The sequence below is a fragment of the Microcaecilia unicolor genome, chromosome 4 (assembly GCF_901765095.1).
Source record: "Microcaecilia unicolor chromosome 4, aMicUni1.1, whole genome shotgun sequence".
NCBI classification, from domain to species: Eukaryota; Metazoa; Chordata; class Amphibia; order Gymnophiona; family Siphonopidae; genus Microcaecilia; species Microcaecilia unicolor.
This window is the reverse complement of record NC_044034.1, coordinates 310,790,892-310,807,955: the sequence shown is the minus strand read 5'-3', so window position 1 is coordinate 310,807,955 and position 17,064 is coordinate 310,790,892. Positions and strand designations below refer to the sequence as shown.

Sequence of the window (17,064 nt, the reverse complement as noted above, 5' to 3'; positions counted from 1 at the left end):
GGTAGGACCTTAGGGTCCTTGGAGGTATGAAGAGGGTGATCCTGTTTTTCAGTTACTCTGGACCATTTCCTTTAAGGGCCTTAAAGATCAGATAGAGTTTTAAATTTAGCCCTGTATTGTACTGGAAGCCAATGAAGTTTTTGCAAAAATGGTGTGATGTGGTCACATTGCTTGCAACCTTCTATTAATCTTGCTGCAGCATTCTGAATCAGTTGGAGCTGGTATAGACCCTTTGTAGTCAGACTAGTGTAGAGTGCATTACAGTAATCCAGTCTTGATGTTATCATGGCATGCACAACTGGGATAAGATTTGCCTTCTCAATGTAAGGAGAGAGGCAGCGTAATTGTCACAAATAGTAGAAGCAGCTTTTGAAGTTTCTTTGGATTTGGGGAATCAGAGTAAGTGTTGAATCTAACTGTATTCCAAGGTTCCTGACTTGTGATTTGAGGGGGAGTTCAAACTTCCCAGAAGAGATTTTGATGTCAGATATGTGCCCGCTTGTGTTAGGGACCCAGAGAAGCTCAGTTTTACTTGGATTCAGGCAAAGTTTGTTGTGTTTAGCCCATTCTTGAATTGATGTTAATCAGGCAATCAGTTTATTTAGAGATGTAGGAAAGTCAGGTTCAATGGGTATGAGTAACTGCACATCAACCGCATAGATGTAGAATTTAGTGTCCATTGACTGAATCAGCTCGGCTAGTGGCTTGAGGTAGATATTGAACAAAATAGGTGACAATATCGATCCTTGTGGTACCCATGGTGGTGATGAGGTGCTGCCAAACATTATGGACTATTGCCTGTCTGATAGGATCTGAACCAAACAAGTACTGTTCCATTGATACCTGTTTCTGCCAGTCATACTAGTATGATATCATGATCCAAAGTGTCAAAAGCTGCTGAGAAATCTAGCAGTACTAGCACTGAGGCAAATACCTTCTCGTGGTTTCTGAGAAGATCATCTAGTAAGGATACAAGGACCTTTTCTGTTCCACAATTGTGTCTGAATCCATATTGACATGGATCTATCCAGTTTCTCTCTTCTAGCTTATCAATGAGTTGAACACAGATTGTTTGTGCTATAAGTTTTCCTAGTTATGGGATGTTGGATACTGGCTGGTAACTTTCAAGTTTGTCCTGGTCAAGGTTGTTTTTCTTTAGCAAAGAAACATTGTCCAGTTCAGCACACTAATAGCCGCCAAGTTCATACAAAGGTACATAAGTACATAAGTACATAAGTAGTGCCATACTGGGAAAGACCAAAGGTCCATCTAGCCCAGCATCCTGTCACCGACAGTGGCCAATCCAGGTCAAGGGCACCTGGCACGCTCCCCAAACGTAAAAACATTCCAGACAAGTTATACCTAAAAATGCGGAATTTTTCCATTTAATAGCGGTCTATGGACTTGTCCTTTAGGAATCTATCTAACCCCTTTTTAAACTCCGTCAAGCTAACCGCCCGTACCACGTTCTCCGGCAACGAATTCCAGAGTCTAATTACACGTTGGATGAAGAAAAACTTTCTCCGATTCGTTTTAAATTTACCACACTGTAGCTTCAACTCATGCCCTCTAGTCCTAGTATTTTTGGATAGCGTGAACAGTCGCTTCACATCCACCTGATCCATTCCACTCATTATTTTATACACTTCTATCATATCTCCCCTCAGCCGTCTCTTCAGTGGAAAATAAATCTGTTGGCTGCCTGCTATGTGGAAATTCCATCACTGCTTCATTATTGCTACCAAGTATTACACATTATGGGCATTTGATTTAAATTTTGATTGTTTTAATTTGTTTATCTAGCCCTTACATGCACATGGCATTGCTTGTTAAATCCAAAGGCGAAACCTAAGGGCAGTTAAACAATCTGTAATAAACTGTGTTGTGCTGTAAAAGTTGCTGTTTACTTCTGTAATGTAAGTAATTCTGTTAATTTCATGAAATAAATGTGATTTAGCAAATGGCTTCAAAAAAAAGTTGGTAATGCTGAAGGGAGTATTGAGGGGAAGGATAAAAGTGCTGGTAGAGGAAAGGTAAAGGCAAAGCTAAGAAATCTTTGGATAAAGGAATTGAGAAGCTGGAAAAAGATTGTCTGAAGCTTTGCAAATGTTAAAATCTGGTAACAGTGCTAAGAGAAAGGTTCTTGTACAAAACTGTAATGCAGGTGAGGTTGGTTATAATGATGCTATGGCTGGTCTGTCTGGATTGGGAAGTTGCAGACAGCATGGTAGTCGCAGTTTGGAGGGACCTGAAAATAATGGACTGACCCATGAAGTGCAGGAATTGAGAGCTGTAGCTATGGAGAATGCTGGTGAGTCATTAAGAAAGTGGGAGGATATTCTGGCCAGGTTGGGATGCAGGAGGTGGGTGGTGGGTGCATTGAGTGGGGAGAGTGTGTGGAGCACTGAGGACCAGACGTCAGGATTTCAGAGGAAAGCATAAGTCTTTAGGTCAGCACTTGCATGACTGTAAATTCCTTTGTCGCTTGAAGCATGTGGTAAAAAGATTGGATGCGAAAAGTATAAACGTAGGGGTGCTTTAGGGGACCTTATGCAAGTTTGGGAGTCATCTGACTAATGGGACTCTTCTGAATCTTCTGGGTCTGTTTCTTCTTCATAGGATGAGAGAAGGGATTTAGTTGATGATAGTAGAGTGCCTCCTGCTTCTGGGGCTGGAAATAGTGTCTCTCATTTATCACCAGTGGGTCATATGTTATGTGAAATCACTCTCCTCGATTGTATCATTTTAAAGAAATGGCATCAAAGGATTTTTAAAGGGAAATATGTTGATTTTTTTGAATTTTTAGCAAAAGAAAAGGATGAAGTTCAGAAGAAGAAAGATGAGGGTAAAGAGGAGTGGAAGAAGAAAAGAAATAGTGTTCCAAAAACCATTTTGAAATGGATGTTAGGTTTTCATGTTTATGCTAGTGTCCTTGGGGCAGCTAAACCGGTGTTGTATCCAGGTCTCTTGAAATATTCTGATGTAATCCTGTGGGCCTATAAGATTTATGGTGGTTGGGCCTGGGTCAATTATGATGAACAGTTTCGAAAAGGCTTAGCCTTTGATGTTGTCTCAAGGTTTCTTTCTCCCTGACAATGGCAATATTATTTTGACTCCTGTACCTAAAAATACCCAAACTAGCCTAAGTTTAGTTTCCAACTATAGACCAGTAGCCTCAATTCCTTTTCTTGTTAAAGTAATGGAAGGACTTGCCATATGCAACTTATGGAGTATCTCCAGCTTCATACCATTTTGTATAGTTCACAATCTGGTTTTAGGCCCTCTGACAGTACAGAAACTGTGCTTACCACCCTCTTAGCTAACTTTAGGAGAGAATTAAGTTTTGGCAACAAAATATTGATACTTCAATTTGATCTCTCCAGTGCCTTTGATACTGTTGATCATAATATTCTTTTAAATAGTCTTGATTATTACAGAATCTGTGGAGTTGTCCTGAAATAGTTTTCTGGCTTCTTAAGATCTAAGTCGTATCAAGTCAAACAATCAGGTGTACTTTCTTCCACTTGGTCTCCTGACTATGGGGGTCCCTCAGGGTTCCCCTCTTTCCCCCATCTTGTTTAACATTATGATGATATTTCTTGGTCATCCTTTGGAAAAACATGGTCTTTCAACATACATATATACTGATTGTCACGACTGTGGTCGTGATCCCTCTTTGACTCACCTTATTTACCGATGGTCAGCTTCTGAGCCGGCTCCTGTCTGCATTGTTGTTTCTTTCCTGTGAGTTTCAAGCCTCACTTTGGTGTTCAGTGTGTTTCCTGCCTCTGTCCTGTAGGGTTTCCACTTCCTGTGTGTTTCAAGCCTCACTTTGGTGTTCAATGTGTTTCCTACCTCTGTCCTGTAGTAGGGGTTCCACTTCCTGCATGTTTCAAGCCTCACTTTGGTGTTCAGTGTACTTCCTGCCTCTGTCCTGTTTATAAGGAAGTGGTGGACTTTCATTCAGGGCCTTTGCAATGCCAAAGGTCTCCAGGTTAGTCCGTGTGCAGTGTAGCACTTCTGCCTTGTTCTAGTCTGTGTGCCCGTGGGCACTTCTGTCTTGATTTCTTATTTAGGGTGCCTGTGTGCACTTCTGCTTCTGTTCTTCTCTGTTTGTCTGTGTGGGTCAGCTTTGTGTCCTGCCTAGTCTGCCTTGCTTGCTCTAGTCCCCTCTACCTTCAGCTTCAGCTCCAGTCCTGTTTGAGAATCCTGAATCCTGCTTGAGTATCCTGAATCCTGTTCCAGCCAAGCCTGTTTGAGAATCCTGCATCCTGCTTGAGTATCCTGAATCCTGTTCCAGCCAAGCCTGTTTGAGAATTCTTAATCCTGCTTGAGTATCCTGAATCCTGTTCCAGCCAAGCCTGTTTGAGAATCCTGAATTCTGCTTGAGTATCCTGAATCCTGTTCCAGCCAAGTGTAAGTGAGAGTGGGATGTTTGACCACGGAAATTCAAATTCTGGAAACAAGAATCTTAAAAAGCTTGTTTATTGATGAAAAGACTCTGTGCATCCTGAATCCTGTCCAGTCCTGGTTGGGGGGGGGGGGGGTTGCCTCCTGCTGCTGCTCGACAACAGTAGGCCAAAGGCTCATGTTGCTCCAGAGTCCGTGACTGTTTGTTTAAAGCCTGGGACCGTGACACTGATGATGTCACCATTTATATCCCATTCTCTAAGGAATTACTTGACATAACTCACATGATTAGTCTAGAGATAAAACTTATGGAATCATGGCCTTCTAATTTCAAACTAAAACTTAATACGGATAAAACTAATTACAACTAACCCTCACCATCCTATGAATCTTTGTAACTTTACTATTAAGAACAAAACCTATTCACTTGAGTCATCAATGAAAATCTTTGGAGTCACAATAGATCATTTCCTCACCCTTGAAAACCAAGTCTCAAAGTTGAGCTTGAGTGTCTTTCACTCACTTTGGAAGCTAAAGAGATTGAGGCCATTTTTCTCTAAATCTGTCTTTCGTTCTTTGGTTCAATCCATTGTCCTCACCAAATTCGACTACTGCAATTCCATCTATGCTGGACTTGTAAAAAATGACAAACAGCTCAAAATACTGCTGCTCATCTTATATGTAGATCTCTTCGCTTCGCCAAAGCTACTCCTCTTTTATATTAGCTACATTGCTTACCAAGAAGAGAAAGAATATCTTTCCAATTATGCATTTTCATTCACCAAATTCTGTTTGGTCAAACCCCATCATATGTGAATAATCTTATTGAACAACCCCCTCGTAATGCTCATTATCTAGAGAATATCTTGCTTTACATTTCCCTATCTGTAAGAATGTGATATATAAAACAATTCACTCTGAGCCACAATCTCAGATCTTCTCTTACACCCTTAGTAAGCCCCACCAGGTGATGCTTTTTCTTCAAACCTGCATCAGGGGGTTAACACACCAGCAAGATCAAATCAATGTTTCCCCTGTCTGGTTGATACAGAGCAACATATGAAGTACAGCTCACAATCAGCAAAACTGTTTCTCTCCAAACATCTGCAGCCTGACAAACTGTTTCATATGGAAATTGCTCTGTATCAGGTTTGTTAAGCCCCTGACGCAGCCCTTGGGAGGGTGAAACATGGCCATGTTGGGTGGTTAGAGGAGAGTTGTACGCTGTTTTTATTTATCAGCATTGAATACATTTTGTCGGACTTTACTATGTGAGTCTGCTCTTCTTTTTCTGCTGTTCTGGATCTTGCAGACCACTTGCCTGTGTGCTTTTGGGGATGTAAATAACAATAATCCAGCAAGAATGTGCCTATCTTTGATAACGGAAACTTTACAAGTGGGCGTTTACATGGGTGGAGTCTGGGCGGAGCACAAACATCAATATATATATAAAAGGCGAGTGTCGTACTCACTCGCAAATGCGCAGTAGAGACCTTCTCTGCCCCGCCCCAATACGTGATGACGGGGGCGGAACAGAGAGGGTCTGTACTGCGCATTTGCGAGGGAGGGACACCGCCGTCGCTAACGCTCCCCCCACCCGGAGTCGCCGCCGCCGCCACCCACCTTCCACCCGTCGGGCCCTCGCTCCGCTACTGAAACAGCAAGGGTCCGGGAACGCAGCACTGAGCTCTGCTGAGCTGCCGTCGGCCTTCCTTCTTCTTCTCTGCCTGTGTCCCGCCCTCAACGACGTTACATCACATGAGGGCGGAACACAGGCAGAGAAGAAGAAGGAAGGCCAACGTCGGCTGCTCAGCCAAGCTCAGTGCTGCGTTCCCGGACCTTCGCTGTTTCAATAGCGGAGGGGCCCGGCCGGGTGGAAGGTGGGTGGCGACGGCTCCGGGGGGGGGGGGATTCGGAGGGGGGGGGGCAGAGGCGAACTCGGCGGCGCGGGGGGGGCCTTTCAACCCCCCCTTCTTATAATAGCCCGTTTTTACGGGCTCAAAGGCTAGTGTACTATAAATCACATGGAGTGCAGGAGTGACCTAGTGGTTACAGCACATCCAGAGGTGACGGTTCAAATCCCACTGGTACTCCTTATGATCTTGGGCAAGTCACTTAACCCTCTATTGTCTCAGATACAAACTTAAACTGTGAGCCCTCCAGAGACAAGGAAATACCCAGTATACTTGAATGGAACTCACCTTGAGCTACTATTGAAAAAGGTGTGAGCAAAATAAAAACATGTATCACTTCAATCTAGGCACAAGCATTTATACCAGCTCTATGACTGGTGTAAGTGGTTGTACCTAAAATATGCATATCTATTTGTTTTTATTGGTTAGAATTCTATAAAGGAAAGTGGGCACCTACTATCCTTTATAGAATAGGCTCCAAATTGATGCCCATTTATAGAACTGCCCTCCATGTGCATGCACTTCTGGATCTGGTTTTCCAAAGCAAAGTTACATGTCCAGACATGCAGTGGGCAGTGGTATCACTAAACAAAGTTATTTGGGGAGGGGTACAGGGGAGGTAATCTAGGTATTGGGGGAGGCATGCCAAAGTGACATTTCTTTTTTTTTTATTTATAAGATTTTCATTATACATTCAAGTATTAAACTTGTACAGAAAAGTAAAGTTCTGGTACATCAATCATTAATACATATTCCTCTTAAATCAGAGGACAAAGAAAAAAAACTAAAGGACAAACATTTCTACCATCTTTACTCAAGTCCACAATTGGAGATTCAAGATAAACTAAATGGAGTTCTTAGTGTTAATCGGCCCTCACGCCCGGGATGGTGTAAATAAACTGGACCCTGGTAAGCCTGATGGAAGTAGTCGTGACGACTCTTCAGGAACCAGTTCCCAGGAGTGAGGAGCAGACAACAATCACTAACCTCGTCCCTTGCTTCTGAAGCAAGAGAGGAATGGAAACTAATTTCAAGATTTTCCCACTTTGAGAGCACAAATCACCAATTCACCATATAAAATTGTAAACGATTAGGAATTTATTTTAAACAGATGTAACATTTCGCATAACCTTTAATAAAATTTATAATGTCAATCAAATAGGTAATTTTATTTCTCTTTTCCTTTCACAGGTTTTCTCTCCACATCACCCAGCCTCAGATAAGTATCCTTATCCTTAACCTCTATTCCTATACCTTACAATGTAACTGAAAATTATTCAATTTCTTTTCCAGAATTGTTTTCATATAAGGATTTTGATCCTTTGTGTGATCTTTATCTTTTACAGGATTCCCGGACCAACCTTCCCTAGAACCAGGTAAGTATTACTCTTTTTATTATATCCTATTCCCCTCCCCTTTTCCCTTTTCAAAAGTCCCGTTTTCCTAAACGGGTGCAGCAATGCAGTCTTTTCCTTACGCTCCTGTTAGCAGGTCGCTGGTCTTTCTTGCGTGGGGGCCCGTGTTCTCAGTTGCTTCACTCCTCCAGCGCGTTTTCGTCCTAACCTCACCCTTAAAAACCAAAAAGGAGGCAAGACCCTCTCTCCCTTTCAGGTACCCCCACTTAATGACACTACTTTATTACACTATCAAAACTTTGGTTCTATTTAACTTTTAAACAAATATAATTATAATTCCCTAGTCTAAAAAAAACCTAACCTTATTTTATTATAGACCCTAAACTAATAAAGGAGCGATCAGGTGATCAACAGGAACCCAACACAACACCCCACAATCACTCTTTCCCCCCCTAGCAACCCTAACATTCACATTCAACTCCAAATATATACAAATCAGCCCCACCAGCATTAATTCACCCTTTAACACCAAATCCTTCTTTATTCATTTTCCTCCTGACCAATCACTCCCTTCTTCCAACTCAAATCAACACCACTCACCCTCAAATCACCTATCTCCACCAGCCACTCCAAAACACACCCTCTCCTCACCAGATCCCAACTCCTTCTGCCAACCGCCAACGACTCCGTATCCAAGGATACGGAGCTTTCAGTGACCTTCCAAGCCCTTCCCAACCAATCAGCCCTCTCCCTCAACATTCCGAGCTTCACTGCTGACCGGCGGAATCTTGGCCAGCAGTGCTAAATCCCCATTTTAATTATTGATTTCCCCATTATTTTCCCTACCTAGCTGTAATTTCAAAATTTAAATTTAACCCTTTCTTAACCATACCTCACTATTTTCCCCCAAATCCCCTTTTAAAAATCCCAACAAAATTCAAAAAATATCCCCAAAATTCAAACTCCCCACTCTAAACCTACCCCGTCGAATAAAAAAAATTAACCCTTTCAGAACCCCTTTTAACAGCACCCTATCAAAAACTCCCACTTAAAATATGCAAATTCAAAATCTAACCCGCCACAAAAATCCCCAAAAATTCCCCGACCCCAAAACTGAAAACCAAATTTAAAAAACTCAAAACCCCGAATTTTTAAAAATAAAAAACGCTATTTCCACATTTTAAAATTCAATAAATTAAAATTTCGAGTCAAACGACCCCTTACCTGAAAGAAGAATTTCCTTTTTCGCGACGACCCCCGCTGGTTCCGGTCCCGATGATCCTCAGTCCAAAACGGAGAAAAAACAAAAAAAACCTCCGTGACTGGGCCCAAAATTTAGCCCCCGGCTTCGGCCTTCACGGAGTTTCGCGCGCTGCCTGATGCACGAACTCCTTCGCTCCTCCCACCTCTCCTCTTCATTCCGGCCCTGCAAAACGGGCCTCGCCGGCTTCTTCGGCACCTCTGCGCCCACCACCAGACCCGACCCCAACTTTCCTGGTCCGGGGACGTCCCCAATCGTCCCCGGCCATACAAAACAATGCGCCTCTGGCCGTATCAATGAGCCCGCGCCACCCGAACCCCAAAGCGCTCCCCCACTTCCCGAATGGGTCTAAAATCGGCCCTGAACATCCCAACTCTGCCCCCTGCAACATGGACCCCCCGAAAATGGTAGGACCCCTCAGACCCCAGGTAAGTTTATTTATAAAAAGTTTATTTTTAATTTTTCTTCCCTCTTTAACCCCCTGCTACATTAGTAACAACAATTTTTGAACAATTTACTTGGTATAACCTATCACAGTGCCAACTAATATTTATTCAAGAGATTGCCCTCACTACATTTTCCTAGCTGTTATAAAGGCTGTTAGTTGGGACGGTTCAAAGAAAACAAATTTGTTAGACTGATAGTTAACCACACACTTACAGGGTAACCTTAAAAAAAAAGTAGCCCCTAATTGTAAAACCCCCGGTTTCATCAATAACAACTGCTGGCGTCTCTTCTGAGTTTCTTTAGAGACGTCAGGGAAAATTTGGATATGCTGACCCAAAAAGGTCTTATTTTTATTTTTGAAAAAGAGTTTCATTAGCCATTCTTCGTCAGGTAATAATGTTACCGTTGCTATTAAAGTCGCTGGTGTTACATCACTAATATCAGAAGTTTCAAGAAATGCTGAGACATCCAATTCTTTACCTTTCTGAATCTGCCGTGATTTAGAAGGTAGATAGTATATCCGGGTAAAGGGAGGCATAATCTCTTCAGCTATTTCAAATATTTCTTTCAAATATTTTTTTAACATCTCCCGTGGGGAGATAATGAGGCATATTTTCAAAGCACTTTGGGAGGCCAAGAGGCTCATTTTCAAAGCACTTAGCCTCCCAAAGTTCCATAGAAACCTATGGAACTTAGCCTCCCAAAGTGCTTTGAAAATATGCCTCTAAGTTCCATAGGTTTCTATGGAACTTTGGAAGGCTAAGTGCTTTGAAAATGAGCCTCAATGTCTCTTCTAGGAAAATTCAAAAAACGTAAGTTATAATTTCTTGCAGCATTCTCGAGAAATTCTGTTTTCCTTCTTAAGGATACCAAATCTTTCATTATATTTGCTTGATAGGAATTAGTCTTTTGTAACTCTTTCTCAGACTCCTTTTCAGCTTGTGTTAAAGTTTCTACTTTATCGTCCAGTTCCTTAACTTTTGAATTTAATGTAGAAAAATCTTGATTTAACATTTTATTTTGAGAATACATAACTTTTCCCAGGTCAACTATTGAGTGCCACAGAGTATCCAAAGTTACTTCATTGGGTTTAGTAGAAAATAATTGTGATATTACCTCAGTCTCTTTTGTAGAGGAAAGTTGTTCCAAACAAACAGATCCTTTTTCCTGCGTTGTCGTAGATGTTATTAAAGACAATGTTTCCTCCAGGGATTCTTGTTCTCCCACTTGTTGAATTTCTTTGATTGATTGTATCTCCTCCTGTCTCATTTCCCCTGTACCGCTCTTCGGCGGCAGGGCTGGAGACGCCATTAGTGGAGTACTAACACCAGATGGCTGCGGGGGCGGGGCTGTCATGTCGGGGGAGAGCAAAAGCTCTAACCTAGCGAGTGTTGCGGAATCTCCATTCATTCCGGGGCTCTCTGGCAGGTTCCTCTCCAACGTTGTTGGGACTGTTGCTCCCTGAAAAAATACTCGAATGTTACCACCAGGCGGGTTTTGCCGCTGAGAAGCAATGGAGGATTAGCGGCCTCGTCTCTTCGGCATCCCGAAATGCGGAAATCAGAGAGAGCAACTGATAGGTCATACCACAGCAGCAGCCATCTTGAATCCCACAGTGACATTTCTGCATATCACAGCCCTCCCCCCACCTTCAAATTGACTGTAAAAGATACTATGAGAAGTCTCAAAAGCCTTTGAAGCTCCTTTAGTCAGTTTCAAACATCCAATAAAAAAGTATTATTATTATTATTATTATTATGTATTTATTTATTGGGATTTATTGACATTAGCTGTCAATAATTCAATGAATTATTCCATATGGGAGTGAAATCTGGAGACTATAGAGGATGGGACAGAATATAAACCCGGCCCTCCCAGCTCTGTTACACACTACACATTCCCAACAATGAAGCTAGGATAATTACCTTTATAATTCAGCATACAACAATATATATTATAACTGTAGTGTCATCTTGGGAACACACTTATCTCCACTAGAAACACTTTGCAAAGTAACATAAAATGACACTTGGAACCTGCCATACCAAAATAGTATTAACTCCCACAATTCAGATGGCAACTTCAATCATATCCCTCCCTCAGCCGGCTCTATTCCAAGCTGAAGAGCCCTAACCTCTTTAGCATTTCCTCATATGAGAGCAGTTCCATCCCCTCTATCAATCTGGTCACTCTTCTTTGAACCTTTTCTAATTCTGCTATAACTTTTTAGAGATACGGCAACCAGAATTGAACACAATACTCAAGGTGAGGTCGCACCATGGAGCGATACAGAGGCATTATAATATTTTTGGTGTTATTTTGCACCCCTACCCTAATAATTCCTAGCATCCTGTTTGCTTTTTTGGTTGCTGCTGCACACTGGGCAAATTTCAGAGTATTGTCTACAATGACACCTAGGTCTTTTTCTTGAGTGCTGACTCCTGAAGTGGACCCTAGCATCAGGTAACTATGATTTGGATTATTCTTCCCAATGTGCATCACTTTGCATTTGTCAACATTAAATTTCATCTACCATTTGGTTGCGCAGTCTTCCAGTTTCCTAAGGTCTTCCTGCAATTTTTCACAATTCACATTTTGACAACTTTGAATAGTTTCGTGTCATCTGCAAATTTGCATATTTAATCACCTCAACTCGTCATTCCGATTTTCAGATCATTTATAAATATGTTAAATAGCACTGGTCCCAGTACAGATCCCTGTGGCAATCCACTATTCACCCTCCTCCATTGAGAAAAATGGCCATTTAACCCTACCCTCTGTTTTCTGTCCAATTACCAATTCTTAATCCACAGAAGAACATTGCCTCCTATCCAATGACTCTTGAGTCTCTCATGAGGAACTTTGTCAAAAGCTTTCTGAAAATCTATCCATGCAGACTCTGTCTAAACCATGTTTATATATGTGTTCTGTAATTTTATTCTTTATAATAGTTTCCACTATTTTGCCCGGCACTGAATTCAGGCTTACCAGTCTGTAATATCCCAGATCACCCCTGGAACCCTTTTTAAAAATCGGCATCACATTGGCCACCCTCCGGTCTTCAGGTACTACAGATGATTTTAACGACAGGTTACAGATCACTAGCGACAGATCTTTCAATACCTTGGAGTGTATGCCATCAGGTCCAGATGATTTACCACTCTTTAACTTGTCAGTTTGGCTAAGTACATCTTTCAAGTTCACTGAGATTTCTTTCAGTTCCTCCGCTTCGTCACCCCTGAAAACCATTTCTGGTATAGGTAGATCTCTTGCATCTTCTTCCATAAAGACCAAAGCAAAGAATTCATTCAATCTCTCCGCTATGGCCTTGCCCTCCATGATCACTCCTTCCTGGTCTAATGGTCCCACAGATTCCCTCGAAAAAAAGTTACTATGAGTTTTTATCTCTGTGGCAAGTTTTTCTTTATTTTCTCTTTTAGCCTTCTTTATCAATGTTTTGCATCTGACTTGAAAGTGCTTATGTTACTTCTTATTTTCTTCATTTGTATCCTTTTCCAATTTTTTGAAGGATGTTCTTTTGGCTCTAATAGCCTCTTTCACCTCACCTTTTAACCATGCTGGCTGTCGTTTACTGTTTTTTCCACCTTTGTTAATATGCGGAATATATCTAGTCTGAGCTTCTAAGATGGTATTTTTAAACAACGTCCATACCTGATTTAAAGTCCTAACCTTTGCGGATGATCCTTTCAGCTTCTTTGTAACCATTTTCCTCATTTTGTCATAGTTGCCCTTTTGAAAATTAAAAGCTGCTACAGTAGATTTCCTTAGTGACTTCACTCCAGATATCAGGTACTGAAATCTACTTGAGCTGCTTGGGCACACATTTCTGGAATGCTACAAATATATCAAAAATCCCATTGTAAAATAAAAAATATTATTTGAGGAATGTTTGTGGCAGCCTAACTAAAAAAAAAATGTGACCTATCATAGTATACTAGTCCCTCATATACATCAGATATGCAAGTTGAAGCTCTGATCCTACATAATAACTTGGAACAATTATACTGATTCATTTTTTTTAATTTAGAAATGATTAAATGTGGGGCATGGATTTTTTCTGGCACATAGGATAGTGTGCATGACTTCTTGGGCATTAAAGAAAACTCTAAAACTTTTCCACTTAATTTCTTAAAAGTACTAACATTTTGTTTTAATAACATCAACTCCAGCTGCAAAATTGGATTTCCAAAGAGAGGTAAAACAGGATAGTAATATGATTATAGGGCCGGGTGTACTGTGGCTTTGGGACAAATGATGTTTCGGTATTATAAATGAGTTCAGTAAACATAGCTTAGAACAATTCTACCTTGATGGTGTTTGGCAAACCTTGCATATAGTTCGAAAATAATGACCAAGGATTTATTATGTGCAACTGGTATCCAGAACCCCCTTCTGCCTGGCGACTTGCAGGTGTTTTTTTTTTTTCTGATCCCAGCTGCATGATAAGGGTGTGGCTGTCATGCTATTATAGCTCTGAGGGAAAGACAGTCGGAATAAGCACACCCAGCTCCTATTTTAAATCGAGGCAGTGGTCTTCTGTAGTACTATATTAATTAAGAGTAATTGGGACTGCAGTTGTTGCCCAACCTTTTGATCACTGTCGGACTACAAGTGAAAGAAAGGTAGGGAAGTCAACTGGAAGTAATAAGAAGACCCCCCTCCCCCTTAAAAAAGCATGCAAACTCAAAATCAACTCAAACTATGTTTTAAACGCGACTTTGATTGCACTCCAGCTGTCAACATACCTTATCGTGGATATTTTGCAGGGCTTCCTTCCCCGTGGCACACCTGATCTCCACCTTCCTCCCGAGATCAACAGATGGATCTCTATCGGCATTTTGCTTCTGCTGTTTGAGGCTTGTGGAGTGGGTCTCGGGGCCGAGATTGGCTATGTCCCTCTGCCTGGCCACGATTTTACTGGAACCGCGCCCAGACGACAGGGCATCGAATTCAATGGTCTTGTTCTCCGAAGAGCCCTCCACTGGACAGAACATGCCACAGAATTTTTGCCTGGGCTTTGGGCTCCCTGATCCCAGGCCCTTGAAAAACGCTGGGACCTCTTGCTCCTCATTGTACCTGCCTGAGACTCTTCTTTCGGCCATAGTCAAGAGGTTTCCAGGCTCCTGGAATGAACCAGTTCTGCTTATGAAATACAGGCAAAGAGAGAGAGAGAGAGAGAGAGAAAAAAAAAACCAAGAAACAGGGTGAGGAAGTGGAAGGAACTGCAGGCTGAGATCAAACAATGAGCTTCGCTTTCCTGGTCAGCCTATTATAACATGATTATCAATTTATGGTATTTTTCTTAAATGAAAAGTTGTGGGGGGAAGGGGAGGGAAGGAGGCTATGATCTCTGCTTTCTGCCGTCTCACAGGATGAGCTCGCCAAGTTCCCAGCATCCAGAGGATAAACTCTGCTGCAGAACTGGAAGCCGATCCGGAAATGATGCGACTCTGCTATTGGCGAATTAAATCTATCATCTTGCTCCCCCCCCCCTTCCTATAGTGCATGTTCCTACAAGTTGCAAAAAGAAGTCTGGGAGAATCGGGACACCAGCCTTGTCATTTCGACGCTTGGACTCCCCACTACCTCTTTCTGCTGTATCCTATGGGGATCCAATCATTCCTCTGCCCACAAAGCTAGCAACAAGCAAGCAATGGCGGGGATGTCAAGGATGGGTGTACTAAAGTGGGGGTCGTTTCTGCCAGTAGATCTCTTATATGGAAAATGAAATGTTATATTTTTATTAAATTGTTAAAAAAAATACACTTGTATAGACCTATGTTTTCATTTTTGGAGAATAGTTTTCCGGATATGTGATTTGATTATAAGAACCTATTATGAGGGTCTAATAGTCTATTATGAATTGACAGTTTAACATTTAGAAAAGAAAAATGCCAGTTGCCCAGCATTAGGGGGGAAAAAGAGTGACTGTGCAATAACTGAACGCAGTATTTCAAATGCTGAGAACAATGATAATTCTGATGTTTTGCACCAAAGATCGCAAGGCTATATCCTATTTCGGATATATTTTGGAAGGTAATGCAGTGTGAGGAAAGAACATCATCCCACAGGGGTTTTTTTTTTCCTAGAAAGGCGTACAGATATCCTGTCATTTTCAATGGCTGCATGAGAGTCCTGTTACTGTACCTTTAAGGTGCTGTCTTCCGGGCACCATCCTGTCTTCTGCAGATCTGCCAGGATTGAGGAGCAATGCGGGATCTGTGGAGCCCGGCGGATCCCGGCCACAGGGGCGTCAGGCCTTCTTCAGGGAACCGCAGTCTCAAGGCTGCCTCAAAGCATGCTGCTGTCTGTTCTGCAATTGCTAGGCAATCTATTAATCTAACTGCTTCTTCTAATCTTTTCGATCCTGAATCCTCCTTCTCTTCCAGGAAAAGACTAACATGAAGGTCGATAGAGAGTTAGAATGTTACCTAGTGCAATGACTGAAGTTCAAATGAAGGCTGGTGGCAGGGAGGCTTTTCGCCCTAGCAGATCTGAGACCTGGTGCAAACGGACAGCGGGCTACCCATCTCCATCATCACATTTCATTTCATTGAACTTCCTTTTTTTATTTTGGCAGATTCAGCACAAACCATGGAAAAGCTGCAGGGCTCTGTCAATTTTGAAAGCGTGTGCATCCCCCATGTGCAGTAAAGCCATAACGTTCTGTATGATGAGCCCACCATTGGCCACAGAGTACGTGTCTAAGGCGTTTGCACTGATATTTTTGCACCATTATAATATATTAATAGTTTTGTGGAGGTGCAGTGATTACAAAATAATAATACTAACCTAATAAAGAGGGATCAGTAAGCTGAACAGTTATTAAAACACTTTTTGCTGCTGTTCAGCACCATAACCTGGACAGCTCCAGTGACAGAGGGACAACCATTCTATATAATAATTTGCACCTCCAACATTCTACCTCTGGATGCCTGGGTTGGTAACATCCATTCCCACTCATTGCCCCGCCCTCGTGGCAAAACCTAATGACGTCAGAGGGCGGAACAATGAGGGGGAAGGGAAAGCTGGAGGCGAGATGATGTCAGGAGGAGAGAGTTGCAGGGCAGCGAGGGGAGGAAGGGCAGGGCAGAGGAGAATTGATGGACATGGATTGGATGGGATTGGAGGACAGTCATGGGTGCCCTGTATAAGAGGCTTGGGGAGGCTAAGCTTCCCCAGCCCAACCGTGACCTTCCCCTGGCTGCTGCCCCCCCCCCCCCCCCAAATGCAGGGCTGCCTGGCACAGCAGCGCTGCAGCCAGGCAGCACTGGGACGGTTCCTCCGCTCCTTGGACAGCTCTCCTCTCCGTTCCTCCCCCCCCCCCCTTGCGCATGTTCAACCCTTTTACTTTCAGGCGCAGCGACAGCAGTGAGGAGGACAACACAGCGGGCTTGCCTCCAGCTTCTCCCTTCCCTCACACAGTGTCCCCCTTCTACGATGATGCATTTCCTGTTTCCGCGATGGCGGGACACAGTGTGAGGGAAGGGAGAAGCTGTGTTGTCCTCTTTACTGCCGTCTCTGCACCTGAAACTAAAAGGGTTAAACGCATGGGGGGTGGAATGGAGAGGAGGGCTGTCAGGGAGCTGAGGGAGGCAGGGGGAGAGAAGCGATGGCTGGAATTGGAGAGGAGGGCAGGGGGAGAAAAGATCGCTGG

General features: G+C 42.6%; 1 protein-coding gene across 1 annotated transcript in view; it reads right to left on the bottom strand.

Annotated features, from left to right (window-relative positions):
• Positions 1-14,631, bottom strand: part of DPYSL2 (dihydropyrimidinase like 2) — a 111,107-nt gene extending 96,476 nt beyond the window's left edge. Inside the window, exon 1 of the mRNA XM_030201839.1 lies at positions 14,153-14,631. Coding sequence (XP_030057699.1) covers positions 14,153-14,509 — 357 coding nt within the window. The 5' untranslated portion in view covers positions 14,510-14,631. The remainder of the gene's footprint in view (positions 1-14,152) is intronic.
• Positions 14,632-17,064: the final 2,433 nt, after the last annotated feature.